Source organism: Podarcis gaigeae (genome assembly GCF_964106915.1).
Source record: "Podarcis gaigeae genome assembly, chromosome: 10".
Taxonomy (NCBI): domain Eukaryota; kingdom Metazoa; phylum Chordata; class Lepidosauria; order Squamata; family Lacertidae; genus Podarcis; species Podarcis gaigeae.
Genome location: NC_139686.1, coordinates 48,766,104 through 48,788,314, shown reverse-complemented (window position 1 = coordinate 48,788,314; position 22,211 = coordinate 48,766,104). Strand labels below are relative to the sequence as shown.

General features: G+C 46.0%; 2 protein-coding genes across 2 annotated transcripts; one reads left to right on the top strand and one right to left on the bottom strand.

The window, feature by feature from the left end:
• The first annotated feature begins 3 nt into the window (after positions 1-3).
• Positions 4-4,973, top strand: LOC310825781 (prolactin-like). The gene is made up of 5 exons (XM_083699582.1): positions 4-45; positions 151-341; positions 1,458-1,565; positions 2,912-3,091; positions 4,142-4,973. Exons 1-5 carry the CDS (start codon positions 15-17, stop codon positions 4,334-4,336), a joined length of 705 nt encoding a protein of 234 aa, XP_083555708.1. The 5' UTR covers positions 4-14; the 3' UTR covers positions 4,337-4,973.
• Positions 4,974-7,252: 2,279 nt separating this feature from the next.
• Positions 7,253-20,616, bottom strand: DBX2 (developing brain homeobox 2). Its single transcript, XM_083699480.1, has 4 exons — positions 18,926-20,616; positions 12,407-12,502; positions 8,286-8,467; positions 7,253-7,876 (listed from the first exon to the last, which is right to left on the bottom strand). Exons 1-4 carry the CDS (start codon positions 19,209-19,211, stop codon positions 7,529-7,531), a joined length of 912 nt encoding a protein of 303 aa, XP_083555606.1. The 5' UTR covers positions 19,212-20,616; the 3' UTR covers positions 7,253-7,528.
• Positions 20,617-22,211: the final 1,595 nt, after the last annotated feature.

Here is a 22,211-nt window from a genome sequence, read left to right as displayed (position 1 = left end):
GCAGCAACACCAGCATGCGGCCCGCGCAGGACGCCGCCAAGGAAGGTAAGAGGCGGGCACTGGGCGGGCGGGCCGAGCTGCGATTGGTGCGTCTCCGGCGACGGCGCTGCGCGATTGGCCCGCCCACGCGCTCCGCTCTGCTCCCTGCAGGTGTCGCTTGGCCGGTGCTGCTCTTGCTGTGGGCGCTCGAGAAGCCGCTGGGAGGAGGCTGCTCCGCGGCCGAGTGTGCCGGGGAAGACGCCGACTGCCGCTTCTTAGCTGTGGCTGATCTCTTCGACCGGGTCATCCTGCACTCCAACAGGATCTACAGGCTCTCCACAGCCCTCCACTTAGATCTGGTGGTGAGTTTCTGGGCTTGTCCCAATTTCCCACCCCTGCGCCCCCTTACTTCCAGTCTCGAAGTGGGTTGATTTTAAAATGTGTGGCGGAAGGAGGGGGGAAATTATGGCGTTGTTCTTGTTTATATATATATAAACAATATATATTATGTGTTTTTATATTGTAATTTTATGGTGTGAAATAATTTTATGGTGTGAAACACCCTGAGACCTGCGGCTATAGGGTTGCCATATTTCAAGAAGTAAAAAATCCAGACACCCCCAAAGTTGCTGAGGTGGTTTTTTTTCCAGGAAAACTCCAAAATTCCACCTTCCAGAAATTCCACCCCGGGTGTCACTTCCGCCTTTGAAATCCTGGCAATGTCCAGAAAATCCTGGACTCATGGCAGCACTAGGTATAAAAATTTAATAAATAATAATGGTTGAACACAGAAGACTAACTGCCCAATCATGTGCATATTTATAGTATTCAAATGTTCTTTCCCACCCCATATAAATGTGTGTGTGTGTGTGTTTGTTTTTGTTTTGTTTTTTGTGTGTACACACACATATACACATATAGACACCTACTCATATCTTCCTTTCAGAAGTTTAAAAGCCATTGTGATGTAGTGGTTAGAGATCTGGGGCAGAACCAGCTTCAAATTGCCACTCTTACTTAAAGCTCACTGCTGTGGTTTAGGGGGGACGTCACTTTTTCCCAGCCTAACCGACCTCGCAGGGCTGTTGTGAGAGTTAGAGGGCAGGGGAGAACTATGTAGACTGCCTTGAGCTCCTTTGAGGACAGGTGGGATTAAAATGAAAAGATGGATGGATAATGCTAGGATAGCAATCTTTATTTCATAACCCCATCTTCCTGAACATGAAGCCTCCGTGTGCATCGCTTGCAAACCTGTGAGTTCAATAGCTATTTCCTCATATGTATTTTGGGAGCTGTAGCTGTTGGGTGCAATACAGTACCTTTGGATGCACATGGTACCAGACAACATCTGGTTTTGTTGTGCCATCAGGAAAGTATTAGGTGCTGTCCTATCCATGCAGCCTCCTCAAGCTGTCGACTGTGGAAAAGATCTATGCTCTGGCAAATTAACTCCTGAGACCTTCTTCTTTCATTTGCAGGGGAAATATTTTCTACCTGGTGGGAACGAGCTGACCAAATCTGTTGGCAAATGCCACACCTCCTGGTTGTTGACTCCCAATGCCAAAGAATATGTTCAGAAAATGCCAGTAAGTACAACAGGGCATGATCTACATTGCTGATGTAGCCAGTTACCCAGTTTGGGGGCAAGGGACTTGGCCACTAGACAACCAGTGGATCCTGCAAGCGCAGTCTCTCTGACAAACATCACTTCCATACAACTTTTTAGTGATTATTCAACTTGATTTGTTTGCCCAATTTGGGGGGGGGGAGGTTCTATGATGCCCACGTTTTATTGGGGACCCATTTGGATTTGCTTACAGAAAGCTTTTGTGGAGGTGACACTATATCTAACATTTGGTGGGGAGGTTCTACAACATTGTGTCAATCAAATGCCCCACTCTATCCAGTGCACTTTCATTATCGCAAAATGTGGTTGTTGGTTGTTGTTTTTTAAGTAAGTGAATTCATTGCACTAGAATGCCAAAAACCGCTCATGTTCTGGAGGAAGAGTTGGCTGCCTGCATCCACATTAAATTTATGCTCCCTCTTCCTTCTCCTCTGCCATTAACTTTGTCAAGTTGTATTACAACATGCACCTCTCTGATCTACACCAACCTTTGGGAATCCTCAGTGGCTCTCCTCCACCTTTGCTCCTCTGCTGATGCCTGGCCCACCACCTCTCTCCTTTTTGCACTCTGCCCATGTCTTTGCTTCTTTCCACAGAGCCATATGGTCTAACCTCATATTCTTCCTCTCCCTACTTCCTCTTCTCTACCACTTGTCTCTCCTCCTGCAGCTCTCTGTAATTTTTCATCATTTCTCACCTGTCTAGCTTGAAGAGTTCAGGGCTGTGCTAGTCGCCTTCTAATCTCCCTTCCTCTTCATCTCATCCCTTCCTCTTTCCTGTTTACCATCTCCCTTGCCCTCTTCCTTCTTTCAGTCACAAAAACGGTCTCTTTTTCTCTCCCACTAGAGTCAGTCAGCGTGGTGCCCTCCAGATATTGCCGGACTGCAACTCCCATCATCTCTGACCATTGGTAACACTGGCCATGGCTGATGGGAGTTGGAGTCCAACACCTGGAAGCCACCATGTTGGCCATGCTTGCACCAGAGGAAGAAGGAAGCAGTTTTCACTGACCACCATCCCTGTGCCCTCACCCCCAAAAAAGCTGCCATGAAAGATCAGTGCACCCTTTGGAACAGCATGGGAGGTGGCGTTGGGAGGTGCAAGGTGAAGGAGGAATTGGGGTGTGGAGGGGGACTCACCTCCTCTGCTTCCTTCAGCAGAGCATCCCATGAGCAGAATTTTCACTCATGGGGAGTCTTGACCCAACTCACAATGCTGAATATTCTGGAAGGGAACAGGGATTGAAAGGACAGCCAAGGCAAATTGATATTTGTCTTCTTTTATCTGTCTCTCTTGTACGCTCAGAGAGAAGAGCTAACGCAATTGATCCTAAGGCTTTTGCAAGCCTGGAAAGAGCCTCTGTCCCACTTTGACCAGAGCAGAGTCCATCGTCCTAAATTGTCGGATGGGAACCTGCACAAAGCCAAGGAAATCAGCAACATGGTGCAGGAGCTGGAGACGGGAGTGGAAAAAATCACGGAGAAGGCTAGTTTGGTTAAATTCAGGCAGAACCGAACTTTGCTTGTGACTTGTATGTTGTGCCCTGTGGGAAACAAGCCTTACAATAGGACTTAGGGATCTTTTTCAGCCTTTTCCCAGCCTTCATTCCCTTCTAAGCCTTTTAAGAACCACGTGTCCTTACCAGAGTTCAAGAACAAATTCCAGGCAGGCAAACAGCAGTCAAGGAGAGTATGAAGCAGGCTGGAGAGGGGTGTGGCCTGGGAAGAGGAGGTGTGGCTAAGGAGGGGGCGGAGCCTCAGGAGAATCTCAAGAGCTCAACAGAGAAGCAAAGGGTGCTTAGTGAAGAGATCCCATTGGTATAAGTTTTCTAAAGTATCCCTGTGAGAAAGAATGCTCTTTGTCCATAGCTGTAAGCCTGACATCACTTACCTAGAAACAAGCCCCATTGAGTTCAATAGCACTTACTTCTGAGGCTTTCAGCCCAAGTTAGCATCCTATAAACCTGGCTTTCTCCACCTTGAAATTTCCAGTGAACGCCCCAAGTGGTAGAAGTATAGTATCAAAAAGTCAGCTATGAATGGATTTTTACATGGGATTCCATGAATATTTATTCTTCTCTGTGGTCACTAGAAGAGGCAAAGAACTATGCTGCAATCCTGGCTTCCTAACTATTGGAAATCCTTCTCAGTTCTCCCTGCCCAATCCACCATTTCTATAATCTGTAAGGACTAGAAACTTATGCTGTTTTAAATGAATGCTGAGATTACCACGGTATTTCTTTTAATAAAAAATAAAATTCTGTGCTTCTGCATTTAAGGCACAGCCTATGTAAATCCCTGGTACTACTTCCACATTTCTAGTTTAATGCTAAAATGCTAGTCTTGAAAGTTTAGAATAATGCCATGTCAGTTATTTCTGAGCACATTGGTTAAAACTATTCATTACTGAATATTTCATGAACTCTGATTCTGATATTTTTAACTCTAGTCCTATCATTATTTTTTTCAGGAATGTAGGTTTGGTTTTGTGTACATCCTGTCTTCATTTCATTTCATTTTTCTTTCTTTTATTCAGATGCAATCAATGGGGATTTTCAGCAATTCGCTCAGCAGCGTGGGATCCTCCGAAGCAGCTGGTTTATCCATTAATAATGAAGGCAATTTAATGAGTGACTATGAGTTTATCCATTGCTTCAGGAGAGACTCCAACAAAGTACAAAACTACTTAAAAGTTCTCAAATGTAGGATTGTGCCAGCAAATAGTTGCTGAATTTTTTAAATCTGCAATGGCAAGGCAGTTTCCAGGACTAGCATTGTGTATTGTCTGTGGACGGTGAGCAAAATAATTTATAAAGGTCTTTATCATGCCTGCGGTCTCATTGAATTATTAACTGAAAAGCTGGATTCAGATAGCTTTGCCCCCGATTTCTTTTGCATTGTAATCGGCTGAAAAATTACAGAGGACAAATTATGACTATGTGGCTTAACACAGCAGACAAAATGCACTTTGGTGATAGCTCACAAATCAAATGCTGCATGAAATTGCATTTTAAATAGTTCATTTTTTTAATGTGAGCATGGAACTAGTAAAACGATCACTAGCCGGAAAAGCACACCTGGTTCTTCGATAATAATTATTATAAGTTTGTGAGGACAAGGATCCCTTAAACTCCTGGGTGCTAGATCTTCCCTTCATAGTAAATGTTAGAATTAATCAAGGTTTGAGTAAGCTGTGCCAAACACTTGTGCCAGCCTTGAAAGACCAGCAATAACATAACAAAATATGAGCCATCAAGACATTCAGTACCAGACACCAAGGGCAGAGACAAAAAGGTTTGAAAAAGGTTTAGGATTTTCGCTGGGCCTGATGTAAGCTAGCAGGAAGGTCTGTTTGCAGGCTGGATCAGAACTCCTTACAGGCTGACTATGACAGGCTGTAACAGCGAAAGAGGCTGATATCTGTGTTTTGCAGCTAAATGCTGTTGCAACTATGGGAGAAGCAGGACAATCTCTTGGAAGTGTGATGCTGGGAATTCCCTCCAGCTAGACGCAGGTTGTATATATGTGTAAATGAACTATAGATCATAAAGTCACCACATTTCTCCATGGTACCTCATTGCCCAGAATGGAAAAGAAAACAATAAACCCTGGTAAGCACACCTAGTACCCCCGGAATCTCACACCGCACATAGATTGGGATGGTGTGTAATAGTATTATTTCTCTCTCTCTTGTATTTCTTTCCTATAACATCAGATGGACTAGATCCTTACTTTGATTTCAAGGTTTTAAAATGGTTTCGCTTCAGTACACTCCTGGCCTAGAGTGGAACACACACAGAGATGTGGTGGAGCGATGGCTGCTCATTCACTTCAATGGAAGAGGCAGCTCTCCTTGGTTTTTCTTGGCACAATTCCACCACAGATATGCCACCAATTCGATGTTCATTTACTTGCGAGTAAGCAGGTGGCGCTGTGGGTTAAAGCCTCAGCGCCTAGGACTTGCCGATCGAAAGGTTGGCGGTTCGAATCCCTGCGGCGGGGTGCGCTCCCGCTGCTCGGTCCCAGCGCCTGCCAACCTAGCAGTTCAAAAGCACCTCCGGGTGCAAGTAGATAAATAGGGACTGCTTACCAGCGGGAAGGTAAACGGCGTTTCCATGTGTGGCTCTGGCTTGCCAGAGCAGCGATGTCACGCTGGCCACGTGACCCGGAAGTGTCTCTGGACAGCGCTGGCCCCTGGCCTCCTGAGTGAGATGGGCGCACAACCCCAGAGTCTGTCAAGACTGGCCCGTACGGGCAGGGGTACCTTTACCTTTACCTTTACCTAAGCTCTGTGTCACTCAATGGAACGTGCTGCCAGGTGAGCTTACTTGGGGCTGGAGTCTAAAATTGGCTTAAAAGTGACATTTCTTCATCCCAAAAAGCTGGTTTTATAAAAGGTTAGGTAAGCCTCCAAAATGTATTTTGTATGTTATGTTTTTATCTCTATCTTCAGTACATTTTATTTTATTGCTATGGCTAGTGGCTGATGCAAATAAGGATTCTTCTGATCTAAAGGGTTAGGAATCTCTTTATAGAGGATTCTCTGTGTATCCACCAAACCACAGTTTCCAGGGTTCTTTGGGGAAGACAGGACAGGAAATTGGTACAAAACTGATATAAAATTATAGCATAAATAGGCTCTCAGGTTCTTTTTTGTTGTTGTTGTTTTGTCTCATCTACCATTGCTTGACTCTCTGGTATCTTCTTAGCCATGGCTGAGTTTACTGCCAGGACTTAGATTCTCCACCATATCTCACCTTAGCCCCACAACATCTACCACATTATCTATGACAAGTAAAGACGATAAGCTGATATCATCATGCATTATAGGTTTTATCGCTTCCCTAATGACCTTTAGAGGAGGTATGGGGTATGGAACACTTCGTCGCATGGCGGCTTCTACTTCTAAGATGGTCATATTGCACTTATAAAATTGACCTCCTCATATGGCAGTGCAGTAAGGCATTCTTAAAACAGGCAGCCACAACATGGCTGACTTTTTCAACATGCAGAGAATGCCAGGGCCATACCTCCTGCCACTCTGTGGTCTAAACCTCTTGGGCTTGCTGATTGGGTCGGCAGTTTGAATCCTCATGAACGGGGTAAGCTCCTGTTGCTCTGTCCCAGCTCCTGCCAACCTAGCAGTTTGAAAGCATGCCAGTGCAAGTAGATAACTAGGTACTATTGCGTCAGGAAGGTAAACAGTGTTTTTGTGTGCTCTGGTTTCCGTCACAGTGTCCTGTTGCGCCAGATACTGTTTAGTCATGCTGGCTACATGACCCAAAAAGCTGTCTGTGGACAAACGCCGGCTCCCATGGCCTGAAAAGCGAGATGAGCGCTGCAACCCCATAGTCGCCTTTGACCGGACTTAACCGTCCAGGGGTCCTTTACCTTTACTTTTCACCTGCTTTATAAATGATTTGATCCTCTGTCACAGGAATGGGGAACCTGTGGCTGTCCTGATGATGTTGGGACTACAGATCCCCTCATCCCTAACCATTGGCCATGCTGACAGGCGCTGATGGGAGTTTGAGTCCAACAACACATGGAAGGAAGGCCTCAGATCCCAGCTTTAGAGAAGACATTAGTGTTGTGAAATGTTGAATTAATTGGTCTGGAGAGAATGACCACAAACACTCCAGTTGCATGTTGTGTGTACCACCATGTATTCTGAACTTCACATTCAACCTTTAAAGTTCACTTACCATCTGTTCCTTCCTACTTCACTTACAAGTACTGTTCAAGGCCAGAAGGCACATATGAGGGAAGACAACTGACTAGGGAATCTTTCTTATAGCATTAGTTTTTGCCAGCATGTTACATTTTTGTTTTAGCAAATGGCGGAGTATAGAAACTAATTCAGTGCCCATATAAAATACAGTTAGTCTTGTGGGAGGAATCATCCTCAATCAATGGTCAGTTATCATTTTGCTCCATCAGTTCCCCCCACCCCATATGATACAACGTCCTTCTCTGTGCTGTCTTGTTCTCGATACAAATGTAATGTATCGGGAGAGGAGTTTGCTCTTGTAGGTATCTGCAAGCCGCTTCTGCCGTTCTGTCTCTCAGAATGTTCCGGGAGGCTCTGCCATCTTGGACCTGACTGCTGTTGAGCTATTTCCCAAACAGGACATGGCGAGGAGGTAAAATTCAAAGATTTGGAAAGGTAGGTCTCTTGAAGACCTTCCTCTGGCAGGCACCTGTTTGACAGCACTTCTTTTTCTTTGGAGTTTCGCCATTTCATCCTTCGATTTTGAAACCAGATTTTGACCTGTTGGTGGGGTAATTTGACACTATTATTGTTGGTTTCTTAAGATAATTCCACCTACCATATGCACCTTAATAATATAATAACAACTCTGGGCGGCTTCCAACAAAATATTAAAATACCGTAATACATCAAACATTAAAAGCTTCCCTAAAAAGGGCTGCCTTCAGATGTCTTCTAAAAGTCTGGTAGTTGTTGTTCTCTTTGACATCTGATGGGAGGCGTTCCACAAGGTGGGCGCCACTACCGAGAAGGCCCTCTGCCTGGTTCCCTGTAACTTGGCTTCTTGCAGTGAGGGAACCGCCAGAAGGCCCTCGGCGCTGCTCTCCACCCCTGGTAGCAGAGCAATGCAGCTTCGCCACTGAGCAGAGGTTCAGAACACAGCTGACGAGGTACCAAACCTCTCTGTTACCTGTGACTCTTTGAGACCCAGATTGAGGGCCAGTTTCTTCCTGTCTGTTTTGCTGATGTATTTCTGCTTCTGGAACATTTTCTCCAAAGCTTTTCTTTGATCTTCAGAAAAAACAGCTCTTCTTAAAATGCCTCTCCGGGATCGGGAATCCTGGGTTAGCAGAGGCAGAACACTTTCCTGTCCTGCAGCAAGAAAAACAGAGCAGCGCACATTAGTGTCATTGATCCAATTAGCCAGATTTTTTTTTGGGGGGGGGGGAACCCTGCATATAACTTGGCAGGCCGATTTCAAAGAGTTTCCATACCGCTATGTTACAGAGGTGCTGTTGCTGCACAATAAACTGCTGCAGATAAAGCCCATGCAACATATCTGTCCTTAAATATTACTTCTCATTCTTCAGCAATTGACCCCAGATGTTCTATGTGAAAAGAACATGCTCTGCCATTCAGTTATATCCCTTTCCTAAGTGTGCATGATCAGAATGCTGGCCAAGTAAAGTTATTTGAATTAGGCCACAGTCTTCTAGAAAACTCTGGATAACTCACAAGATTCCTATAATCTCTGATTGGTTCAGATTAGTTCAGACAAACAGAACATCTAACCTGTTTTAACAGGAGTTATAGAGCTAACCACTACAAAAAAATAAAATAAAACCACAAGTTTAAATCAGATCTTACATTCTGAGCAATGTCCTCATTGTGATAAAGAACTTTACGGATTCCCACCCCTCACCCCCGATCTACTGTAGGCAGAAGAATAAGATCACCTATAGATCACAATGGTTTTGTCAGGACAAATCAGCCGCAACAAGCCTGCAGGCCTGTGCAGCTGAACTCCACCCTTGAAGGATGTAATACCATGTTGATACAAACGCTAATATGGTACCAAATACTTTTTTGGGGGAAAGCTTCTCCTTTGCATTCTAGTATATGGTGATAAATGTCTCCTTAATCTGTGGAACAATCTTCATTTGCCTTTGTGGCAGAGACCACCTTGAAGGAGCGAGTAAAGGCTTTCGTCATGGTTTCCATTTTTTCCATTGCAATTCAATACACTCTAGTTAAATGGACAATTAATAGGTCACTTCCAAAATAGTAGTGTATCAGTCCTGGTTAATAAACAATTGCCGCAGTTGATAATGGGCCCAGTGTATTCAGTGGGTGCCTGTATGCGCTCGGCTCAGCTCACTAAATCCCTTTTCAGGTAGACAGGGTTATATGGGAAGATGAGCTAGAAAGAGTCTATAAAAGTCAGTTTCATTCACTGCTTTATTTTTCAGTCAAGTGCTTTAAATGGTGTCCAGAAATCCTCGCGGAATGCGAGACAGGAGAAAAGATCTGCGCACAGAACCCCGCTTTATGGCCACACAAAAGGGCAAGTGACCCCTGGCCCGGCCCTTTCAGCCCCAAATGGTTCCTAAAGTTCATCGCAACAGTGAAAAATGGTGGTGAGGTCGCGTGTGGATGAGTAAAGTGAAAGTGGCAATTGGTCACGGCGCTGTTGCCCATTGTGAGGTAGCTGGGCCCATGTAAAACGCTCTGTGGGAAAGTGTCAGCTCCCTAAAGAGCGGCTCTGAAACTTGCAGCTCATTAAACTGGCAGCATTTACTGCCTCACTTGTCAAGAATCATTCGACTTAGCAACTGGCCTCCTGAAACATTCATAAAGAAGCCTCTTCTACCATCGCCCCCCCCCCCAACCACCTAGGCAGCCGCCTCCTAGAAATCTGTCACTAGCACAAGGAGATCCTTCCAGCAGCCATATCTTCCAGCGTGGATTTAGATTATTGCTTGGGGTCTTCCCGTAGGCATTGGGATGTTGAACTGGATTTATCTGGCTTATTTGATTTATTTTCAATATTCAAGGGCAGCTTTCCACCATAGGTGGTGACAAAGCAGTTTACAAGAGCGATCAGTAAAATAATCCATCAATCAAAACAGAGAAGTGTTCAAAACAAACAGAAAGCTCATCGGCCCCATAAAGAGTCAAAGCATAATTTACTTTAAAATGACAAGGAAAGGTCTTTGTCAAGTACCTTGAAGTTCAACAGGAAGAGGGTCTTTCTGATCATATCCGGGAGGGAGTGCCAAAGAAACAGACAGCAGTGCTATTTTTCTAGAAAAAGAGGGGCCGGAACTCACCATGAACACCTCCCTTGTTCTCTTATAATGGTAGTGGTGCCCACCTGGGAGGTGCTGGAACTGAGTTCTGGCAAGTTCCAGTTGAAAAAAAATTCCTGCCTGATAGGCCTTTAGACTAGAGCCAGCAGGGCTCTGATGTTATTATTTCACTATATTCATTCTTTTTGAGAGCATTTCACCCCAGTTTCGCTTCCTTCAGATATTCCAGGTACCATCAACAATAATTTCTGTTGTTGTTGTGAGGATGGAAGCTTTTGGGTTCCTAACATCTGCAACCTAAGCAGATGTGTCGAGAAAGGGGATCGTACCTAAATCTACTGGACTAGCATAGGTGGCACTGTCATCTAAACCACTGAGCCTCTTGGGCTTGCCGATCAGAAGGTTGGTGGTTCGAATCCCCGCGATGGGGTGAGCTCCCATTGCTCTGTCCCAGTTTCTGCCAACCTAGCAGTTCAAAACCGCACCAGTGCAAGCAGATAAATAGGTACTGCTGCAGCGGGAAAGTAAACAAGGTTTCTGTGTGCTCTGGTTTCCGTCACAGGGTTCCATTGCACCAGAAGCGGTTTAGTCATGCTGGCCACATGACCCGGAAAGCTGCCTGTGGACAAACGGCAGCTCCCTCAGCCTGAAAACGAGATGAGCGCCACAACCCCATAGTCGCCTTTGACTGAACTTAACCATCCAGGGGTCCTTTACCTTTTTATCTTGTTGGATCTAAATCTACTGGACTAGCCTGAAAATTATGTCATCAAAGTGGTATAAAATGAATTAAACTCATAGAAAGTACCTCTTCAGATAAAAGACTTGGGCGGGACGGAATAGTACAATTAAGTTGGTTTGCAGTTACTATGTGGGAATAATTTCAGAAAAACCATGGGCCGTGTTCACACCATACATTTGAAGCGCTATGATACCACTTCAAATATTCATGGTGTTCCTCAAATAATTTTGGGAGTTGTAGTTTTCTAAAGGTGCTTGGAGTTTTAGGAGACCCCCCTCCCCCGCCCACCTATTCCCAAGGTGGTTTAATGATTAACCCCTTTCACAGGGAACTCTAGAAACACTACCTACCTAGAAGCACATATCTAAAGCACTGGAAATGCTTAACAAAAACAGCAGAATCTGAATAGCTTTGAAATAGGGATGGGATTCAATCAAATGAGTGAAACAAACTCTTATACTGAGCAAATCACCATTTACCGGTACTCCACCTCCACCCTATTATCTGCTGATACATGCTATTTCAGGAATCCTAACAGTACAAGCAGCCATGGTAATGATGACGACTTTAATTTGGTGTGAAATTTCTTCTAAATTTCTCTGCTACCTTTGTGAGCTGTAATTTGTAATTTTGTATACACACCTATTTGTGTGTTTTCATATTTGACCAAACGGAAAGAAAACTTTTAATAAAGGTATTATGCATACATTTTCAAGTCCTACCAACTTTAATAGGGAGATTTATCCATATGTAGAATTCTTCCACTGATAACTGTGGGACTTAAAAATCTTTGGCGCTGTAATACCCCAAGTTTAAAATGTGGAAAGGATGTCTCTTTTCAAAAACAGAATCCTTATGTTTCCTAAGAGTTAGGTTTTGGCTTGTTTGTTTGTTTTTTTAATAAAAAAAAAAGACTGGCATTTTGTTTTTGCATTTCCCATTTACGAATGACCATTGATTCAGGCCTTGAAAGCAAATTGTGGATCTTTTCCCAATTCTCTGAAAGCCAGATGCCTCCCTTAGTTGGCACTTTCTCTCAATGGGGTTTAAAATCTCTCACAATTACTCAGTGTACTGAAGTCTGATAAATCTTTGGAACCCTTCTGAATGGAATTGCTGTGATTTTTACAGAGGCATGAGCTCTTTGCCATTGCATCACCAATTAGGTTTTTTTTCCCCCCTCTTCCCAGCGCACATTAAATCCTGCTGCTTTGGTTTACAGAATAACTCAAGCATTACTGATGAAGCATAAAAACTTACTTGGAAAAGCAGTGGGAGACGCAGGGTGTTGACAGGACCCACCGCAGCACGTCGAATAAACTGGCGGGGCTCTCAAGAAAAAGGGCTTCAGAAAAGCTGCAAACACAGGGTTGAGTCCAATGAATGTTGCTGGCATTCACAACACTTTTAAGTATAGATAATGCTACAATAGAAATCTATTAAAGCCAATTAGCGTTTCGCCACCGCTTTCTCGGTAAAAAGTGGATTCCGTCAGGCATCCACTGTGACGGGAGCAGTGTTTTTTTCTGCCTAAATGCAAACACAGAGAAATGATAAGCCATTTCCTTGTGCAAGAAACTTCATCAAAATCCGTTTCATCTCATTAATTGCTTAAAAATATAACCAGTTGAACCCTCCATGCACATTTATTTACTGGCAGTTATTTGGTCAATCGTACACTTGCTTAGGTTAAGTTCCATGATTCATTAATGCTTCTAAGAAGCATTGGCTGATGTTATCTCCAGTTTGATAACTAATTTTACAGAATAGCCAAGCAGTGGCTGTTTTAAGCCACCATGCTATTTACTCTGTATAATTTTAGTGGCTCTAAAATGCCATCGTTGTGGGTTAGCAAATGTGTTGATACAACCACACACAGGTTGTTTGAATACCCACCGAGCGCATTTTAAATCTCAACCCTTATACAGAATGCCTAGAAACAATAGTTTGCGCCAATGAAAGGGGCTATTTGCATGCCAGTCGTTTGTGCAGTGTGACTTGCCACGTGGATCAGGAAATGTTCTCCATGGCACTGCGAAGTGCAACCCTTTCTTGGACGATTGCCCTACCTGCACGCCAAGCCGTTGCATGCTAATAGCTCGCTGCAGACAGATTGAAGGGGTCTCCGCTCAGCTGCTTCACAGGCACCAGCCCAGAAATCTCACTGCACTTCCCTTCATCCAACTCCCAAAATAAGGATGCTTTAGGATGAGGCACCAAATTGTTGGAACTGATTGCAGGAGCACAAGTGGTGCTTCCTTGCCTCTTCCAAATACCCTCCCCCACTGTATTCACCACATTTCAAAAGCAGTTTGAGCTCCAGTGTGGGAAGGCAGCTGACGAGATATTCGCCAAGAGTGACTTCTCTGAGTTGTGCTGCTTTGAGTTTCCCTTTTGGTCCTCTTCCCTTTGCCACACATGAAGAAGCCACTCAGGAAGATGCCAGTTACCAACGTGATGATCAGCATAATGGAATTATGGCTGACTGTGTCGGCAGTACAGTGGTACCTCGGGTTAAGTACTTAATTCGTTCCAGAGGTCTGTTCTTAACCTGAAATTGTTCTTAACCTGAATCACCACTGTAGCTAATGGAGCCTCGAGCACGATTTTTGTTCTCATCCTGAAGCAAAGTTCTTAACCCGATATACTATTTCTGGGTTAGCTGAGTCTGTAATCTGAAGCGTAAGTAACCCGAGGTACCACTGTAAATAAATACTCCAGCAGTTGTTTAAAGCTAAATTTCCATAGAAGAAATAACATTGGCGCGTGCACCTGGAATAGGGCACATAGTGAAGGTAAACCAGGGCAGATAACTTTATTAGCCATTATCAGCGAAAGATCTCCAATGTGAATTATCAGCAAGCAGGAACCATCTTGTGATCTCCTCTGGGAATCCTTAAGACAAACCTGGCCCTGCCTGCTTCTGCCACACCTTTCAGATGTTGAAGGAGGACTTCCTGAATCAATACTTTTCCCACCCACCCCAAGTGTCAAGACTCAGGACACTGAGGGCTCGCGCACATTTGCATTCGTCCCATGATTTCTACATATGGGAATGAGATGATTTTATTTAATCCCACTGCTGCCCCTAGGACAAGTGTCAATCCGCAGAAAACCCGACTGATGTCTGTTCCAGTTCAACACTAAATGGCAGGTTTTCCCAGGGAAAGAAAAACCTCTCAGACCTGTTTCTAGAAATCGTGAGACAAATGGAAATGCAGATTGTGAGAATGTTCAGGGTGGCAGGAGAGGATATATTGTTTATTAATATCCTTCCTAACTTGTGCTAGCAAGTTCCTTCATGTACCAAAGTTAGACTCCCCCTTCTTACATGCACAGCAGATAGCTGGTTGCAGGCTTGTGTAAGCCTCTCACTATTATACAATTCAGTCTGTCTATGATTGAATTGTGCGTTTCTGGTAAGTTCCCTTTAATCCCTCTTAAAAGAATAAAGATACGACAATCTTATTTAAAGTCAATAAAAGAAGTTTACTCACATCAGTTCACAGTTGGATTCCTTAAGGCAGACTTAGTTACAAAGATATACATGTGGATCTACCCTATATGGGGAATAGTCCCAGTGCTTCTGCTAGCTGAGAGCTAGCAGAGCACTCCTAGCTAAAAAGCTGGTCCAACGAAGAAGGAAGTGAAAAAAAGAGAGTGCGCTGCGTGACTCGTCCTTTTATTACCTGGACTGGTAAGGTCACACCCACTTCTAGTCACATGCAAGGAAGGATGCTCCAGCCCAGGAGGAACAGGAAGTTTCAAATGGCTGGACCAACATCCCCTTGCATGTCCACTCTAGGAAAACAAGAAATGTTGTATTTGACTGCTCCGAGTGGATTATATCCCACACAGATGAGCATTGAGCATAGGATAAAAAAGCTATTTGCTACATGGTTCCTGGAACCTAGCCTGTGGGCAGAAAAAAGGAAGAGGACTTATTGCCCTTTTTACAAAGGAGACTTGTGCCACGGCAGGGGAAGTGGCGAAAAGACTTCTCAAAGTGCTCACATTCTGACAATCCCCAGGCACAAACTACACCTGGCACATGACTAATTTTGAAAGCTGGCCCTTAGTGCATACTTCCAGCAATCCGCAGAGTGGTTCCTTTCCCTGACCCAGGCCCTAAGATCTGATTGGCAAGCCTAAGGACCCCTCCCCCTTTCATAATGATACTTCTGAGCATGATCTACATGCACTGCACTGATGCTGTGACCAATCTACTTCACTATGTGATGCCACCTTGTCTCAAACTCCCCTTACGATAGGATCCGTGTAGAGCTAAAAGAAGAAGAAGAGCAAGTCACTCTCCATCAATTTGTTCTGCAGGCAAACCCTTCCTCCTTGCAGATGAAACATCCCTTAAGCAATTGGTTGCTCCTGTACCACAGCCCTGTATTGGGCAAGTGCCTGTCAAGCCAATCCAGGGAGGGCTGGCAAAACAGTGCAGACTTCCATGTAGCCCTTTCTGGCCTTGCCCCCTGCCAGTGTGCGCATGGATGCAACACACCTCTGTGTGCTCAGCCTGATGTCCTGACTTCTTTTGGTGCAGATGAAATGCCATTCCTGACTTCATGCATCTCACATTAGCTTTAAGATGGTGGGAAGCCTGTAGCCTCAGAGGCATTCTTGGACTCTTATAATCCAATGGCCACATGTTTCCAAACAGATTCCAAAAGAGTAGACCTGGAATTTTTGACCTAGATCCTAATCTCCTGCTTGTGGGAAATCCTTTATGGAATGAAGCTCCTTCATGGGGTGAAGAGTTAGAATGGATGGATTTAAACTCATTGGAGACTCTTGAGAGTCCCATGGACTACAAGAAGATCAAACCTATCCATTCTGAAGGAAATCAGCCCTGAATGCTCACTGGAAGGACAGATCCTGAAGCTGAGGCTCCAATATTTTGGCCACCTCATGAGAAGAGAAGACTCCCTGGAAAAGACCCTGATGCTGGGAAAGATGGAGGGCACAAGGAGAAGGGGATGACAGAGGACGAGATGGTTGGACAGTGTTCTCGAAGCTACCAGCATGAATTTGACCAAACTGCGGGAGGCAGTGGAAGACAGAAGTGCCTGGCGTGTTCTGGTCCATGGGGTCACGAAGAGTCAGACACGACTAAGTGACTAAAGAACAACAAGCAGGAGTTGGAGAACCTGTGGCCCTCCATATGTTGGAGCTGGTCCACTGGAGCAAGTGGGACACTATCTGAACCAACCACAGTCTGCCCTCCTCCAGCCCCTGCCTGCCTGCCTTCTTACGGTACTTACAATGAGTCTAGGCCCTGGCAATCTGTGTCCTCCTCAGTCTCAGCTCTTACCTGGTAAAACTCAAAGGGGGGGGGAGCAGTAACAAAACTAGAAGTAGTTGGCTCCACCCGTCATTGACTCTGGCGCCATCTACTGTTGGCCTCCCTGCTTTCCTTGCTACTTGCCTCCAGATATTGCTGAACTAGTCCCATGATTCCTGACCACTGCCCATGCTGGCTGGTGTTGATGGGGATTCAACAGCCTGGAGGGCACTGTGTTCCCTACTCCTGGTGCACTGAGTAAAGAAGTCCACGGCCACTGAAAAGTATGCTATACCCAGTGGAAAACCCAGGGTAAGACTTGGCACTGTTTAAAAAAATGCTCCCCCAAACTGCACCCACAAAGAGCCCATTCTGCTCTCATCTAATTGGCAGTCGGGCTCTCATGGAAGCCAATTGCTTGCAGGCTTGAGAACAGAAATAGATGAGAATCAACAACTAAGACAGGCTGCAAGTCCCATGACATTTATTATACAGCAGATCTGCCAAAAGCCATTTCGCAGTTCCAAGTGACTAAACCTGAAGTAGAGCATGCATTTCCACAGATGCTTCTGACAGGGCCTTTCGGCTTTCGCAAGCTTGAGAGTCTGTTCTTATTTAAACACACACACACCAGTTCTCCAAGCGCCTCTACCAAAGGATTCTAAGGATTCAGTTGTTATCTATCACCAGAACAACCTCCATGTATTTCTGGTTGGCATTTCTGAAAAGTTAAGCTCAGGAACAGGCAGAAGAAATTACATCGGAACTGTCCCGATAGACAGGTTTGTACTTGGACAGCTGCTTCCTGACAAATAATAATAATAATAATAATAATAATAATAATAATAATAATAATAATAATAATAATAATTTTATTTATATCCCGCCCTCCCCAGCCGAAGCCGGGCTCAGGGTGGCTAACAACAATAAAACAGTACAACAGTACAACACAACAAATCAGCTCTCAAAGTGGGCCTCTGAATAGGTTTATGAAATGTGGCCTTTCATGGAATGAGCTACCTCTGGATTCCTTTCAGTAGAGGACAACTTCCACAACAAAGCTCCAGAGTCTCAGGTCTAGGTGAAGCCCACCAGGCCCTCTATGTTGCCATTATAATGGTGGCAGAGGGTCCCGCCGTACCTCCCAGCAGCGGTGGAGGGTGTGCTGCCCTTCCCCGAGCAGCGGATGGTATGGCGATTTATTGCACAGCCCTGCAACCAACTCATCTCCATGGCTAGGGTGAGCTAGGTGGCAAAACATCATGCCTGGTCTGGTCCCAAGAAGCACAAACCAGCTGACTGGGGTGACAGGCCTAGTGCAAGCACTTCCGTAGGGATGCATTCAATGAATAACCAGAGTCCTGAATACAGTGGTACCTCGGGTTAAGAACTTAATTCATTCTGGAGGTCCGTTCTTAACCTGAAACTGTTCTTAACCTGAGGTACCACTTTAGCTAATGGGGCCTCCCGCTGCCACCACACCACCACACGATTTCTGTTCCACATCTTGAAGCAAAGTTCTTAACCTGAGGTACTATTTCTGGGTTAGCGGAGTCTGTAACCTGAAGCATATGTAACCTGAAGCATCTGTAACCCGAGGTACCACTGTACTAGCTAGAGCAAGAGGAAACTGGAAGGGTCCATAAACTGGTAGATCTGCAGGGAAAGTCGCTGCTTACTGGTGGAAAGCAGGTGGCTCAGACAGGCCTGCTGCTCCCAAGTTGCATGGCACCCCAAAGAGATCACCCCACAAATACACATAATACACATTTAAACCCCAGTGCTCACCACCAACGAATATGAAACAACTGCCACCCCCTATTACTTATTCACGTTCGCTAATGTTACTGAGTTTTTAAATATATTTGGGGGAGTGGTATGGGTATTGGCATAGTTATTTTACTGAAGCTACCTGAAATCGTTGGATCAAATAGCCCAAGGAAATACACAGCTTTTAAAAAAAAGAAAATTATTCTATCAAGCGGTGTATAAATTTTATGAAATCAGTAAAACAGAAATCGATCGATAGAGATCGATCTTCTAAGACGGAAGGTGCCAAAAAGAGACGATTAAGGCGGCGCGTTTCCGCGTCGTTTCAGAGCGCAGACGTAACAAGTGCGAAGTCGCGAACCGGATCCGGTTCGGATCCAGGGAGCAGCTTTTCGCTCTTGCGCAGCTGACGCGGAGCGGGCGACGGGGATCGGGAGCGCGAAAGCCTCTTGCACTTCGCGGAGAGCGGGCAAGCCGGACTGCGGATTCTGCGCCAGCAAGAAGCGAAAGTTCGAGTCCCGGGTTTGCGCTCCCGCGCGCCGCTTCCAGCCGCAGAACCCGAAATGATCGAGGGAGGAGGAAGCGCGTGGATCTGCAGCTAGCCCAAGATCGAACAAGGGGATCCTGAGCAGCCGGGATCGCTTTAGGCGGAGAGCGGGTTGGGGAGCGGGGAAACCTGGCTGGCTGCCTGCTTGCCTGCTGCTGGCTTGGCTCACCTGTGGCTGCGGGCGCAAAGCTGCCTTCTCTGTCCGCCGTCGAGGCGCCCGGAGCGGGGAAGGGCCAGGGGCTGCTGATCTGGGCGGCGGCTGCCGAGCACAGCTTGAGCGGGACGGGCGCAGCGGGCAGGTCGGCAGGACCCTGCTGCGGAGCCGCCCCGCCGCCGGCCCGCAGCAAGTTCTCGATCAGGAAACTTTTGCCGAAGTTGCCGAAGCCCGGCGGGGCGGGCAGGCTGAGCAGGCCCGCCGAGCTGCCGCAGGGCCAAGCCAGGGCGCCGGGAAGCATCGCCGGGGACGGGAGGCGGCAGGAGAGGGAGCCTGGCCCGGATCCGACGCCTTGGCACACACACACACACCCCGACGATCAGCCTCCTGCCGGCACCTCAGACGGGATCCGTAGAGGGGGCCGCGCGTGTCCCCATTCCACGCACCCACTTTCTAGTCCTTGGAGAGGGGTGGGGTCCGAGAGGGGGGTGCTCCTTCCGTGCGCGACCGACGTGTCCCTCTCGCGCTCTGCGGAGATCCGACGCGGTGGACGAGAAGGTGTGTCCGGCCTCATTAATTACGTCCAGGAGACTTAAGGAGTGATGGACAAGGGCGACAAAGCGAGCGCGGATGGGGGCGAAGAGCTGGGCGGGGGCGCCCTCCGCCATTGGATGGGCATGGAGCCTCCTCGAAACCATTGGATCGCCGGGTCCCCCTTCTTGACCGGCGCTGAAGGGGCTTCCCGGTTCCTTATGCGTGCCCCTCCAATGCTCACCCCTGGCAGAGAGGCTGTGTCCCCTTCCAGATATTGCCCAGATTGAGCCGGTGAGGGAAAGGGAGCTGTGACTACTCCCTGATTGCTCTCACCCACTCTGGGCCCATCCACACCTTGGCTTAATGTGGGTTGTGAACCCCATAGGCATGGGCGTAGCCAGGATTTATCATGTAAGGGGGGCAAGAGTCAGGACACCCACCTGTCATCATTCTCAGATTCAGAATGAAATAGCTCAACAACAGTTGTTTTAAATTACGCTCAGAAAAACCTGTCCAAATCTTTCTACAATTTCTACTTTTAGTTAAGTGTTTTTATTTACTGACTTAATTTAGGGGGTGCAGCTGCTTCCCCCTTGGCTAGACCCATGCCTTCAGGGCTCCTCTAATGCCCCCCTCCGTTTGCTAATGCCCCCCACTTTCTCTTCCCTGTATTCGGATTGTCTATGCAATCGGTGGAGCTCTCCCAGACAGATTGTCAAAGGGATCTCCGGATTTAGGGAGGGGAAAATGTGGGACAGCGGGGGGGGGGGGCAAATGCCCTGTGGCTGAGCTGGGGTGTCTCGCAGAAGTGTGAGTGTATGCTCCAAGCTTATTGTGGGATGCACAATGGAGTCATCACATGTAAAAAGGTGTTGCACAAAAACAGTACCTTTTATTGGGGAAAATTCTAGCAAATCTCTAAAGGGACAGTTCCATGGTTATTAAAACAAAAAACCCATCTGTTTATTAGTTCCTTCAGTTCCTCATTGAGTCTGCTTCTGGGGAAGTGATAACCAAATTCTGACTGTCTTCCAGTTCCTCAGAGGACTTTCAAGCCCCTTATTCCAACATGGACCATCATTGGCTCCCAATTTTGAAGCTGATTAGAATTGCCGTTGGCATCTGTGCCAACTATTGCGCATTCCGTGCTATTTGCCAGCACTGATGCATTAAAAAACCCAAACCTGATCTATTGGGAAGGATGACATTAACTGTGGTTGCGTTACAACAAAAGTTGTTAAATTGCTCTGAAAATATCAGAAATAATTATCATTATGCTGCACTAGCTAAAACTTTTTGAAAGCGCTTCTGTTGAGAAAACTATTTAGGAGATGTTGCAGTTTTTTTAAAAAGGTGTATGTGTGGTATATATTTTTTCATCTCACTGCTCCTTAAAAGTGCAAGTATTTTGTGGTTTGGGCTCTGGTACCAAAGTAAGATTCTATATAATCTCCTTATCATGCTTTTGTAAGAGAACTAGGTGGTGTTTTTTGTTTTGTTTTTAATACATTTGCTTGTTTTTCAATAACGTGTTAGAAAATACGATTTAAAAAAAGAAGCTAGTCACAGCCAAAGCCTGTATCTGTGGAATATTTGTGGAGGGGTTGAGGGAAAGGAATAACTTTTATATTTTATTGCATTGCATTTATTGCTTTTATATCCTACCTTTGCTCCAAGGAGTTCAATGTGGTGTACATGGTTCACCCCCTCCTCATCGATTTCCTACAACAACCCTGTGAGGTAGATTAGGCTGAGAGGCAGCAGCTGGAGCAAAGTCACCCAGTGAGCGTCATGGCTGAGAGGGGATTTGAACCCAGGTCTTTCAAGTCTGAGTCTGGCACTCTAACCACCACATGACTCTCATTTCATCTATTTTATCAGCTCTTTACTGAAGGTAGTTTTCGGTGTTAAGTCCAGATTGAAATTCTGATTGCATCCTAACACACAGCAATTCCGCTTTTTTATAGCTCAGTTCCCTCAGTCAAATTCTGTGGCACTTTGCTAATGCGGCACGTCATCCAAATCTGCAAAGCTCGTCAAGAGGAATCTGCCAGAGATGGTCTTTTTTTGATGTTTTGTTTTTCGCAAAGAGCTTGTGGAGTGATATCAAGCTGAGAAGGGAGCTAGGCCATGACCATGCCATCTATTCAATCTTTTTTAATTGTTGTTTAAAGAAACGTTGAGCCTTTACACACAGAGCCAACTAAAACAGGGTTGGTCTGCATGCCTAAGATTGGACAGCACCCTTTACAACAGGATCCCAATTGGAATAAAGCAATGTAGCTGTGAATGTGCATTCACAAAGCACCACAGGATGCTCTTACAACAAGCTAACAAGCCACTCAGTGGGCCATTGCAGCATCACCCACCCACAGACAGACAGACACAAGAGTAAGAGACTGATCAGGCATTTCCTTTCCAAGTAATCATAAAGGTAAAGGTAAAGGGACCCCTGACCATTAGGTCCAGTCGTGGCCGACTCTGGGGTTGCGGTGCTCATCTCGCTTTATTGACTGAGGGAGCCGGTGTACAGCTTCCAGGTCATGTGGCCAGCATAACTAAGTCGCTTCTGGCGAACCAGAGCCGCACACGGAAACGCCGTTTACCTTCCCGCTGGAGCGGTACCTATTTATCTACTTGCACTTTGACATGCTTTTGAACTGCTAGGTTGGCAGGGGCAGGGACCGAGCAACGGGAGCTCACCCCGTCACGGGGATTCGAACCGCCGACCTTCTGATCGGCAAGTCCTAGGCTCTGTGGTTTAACC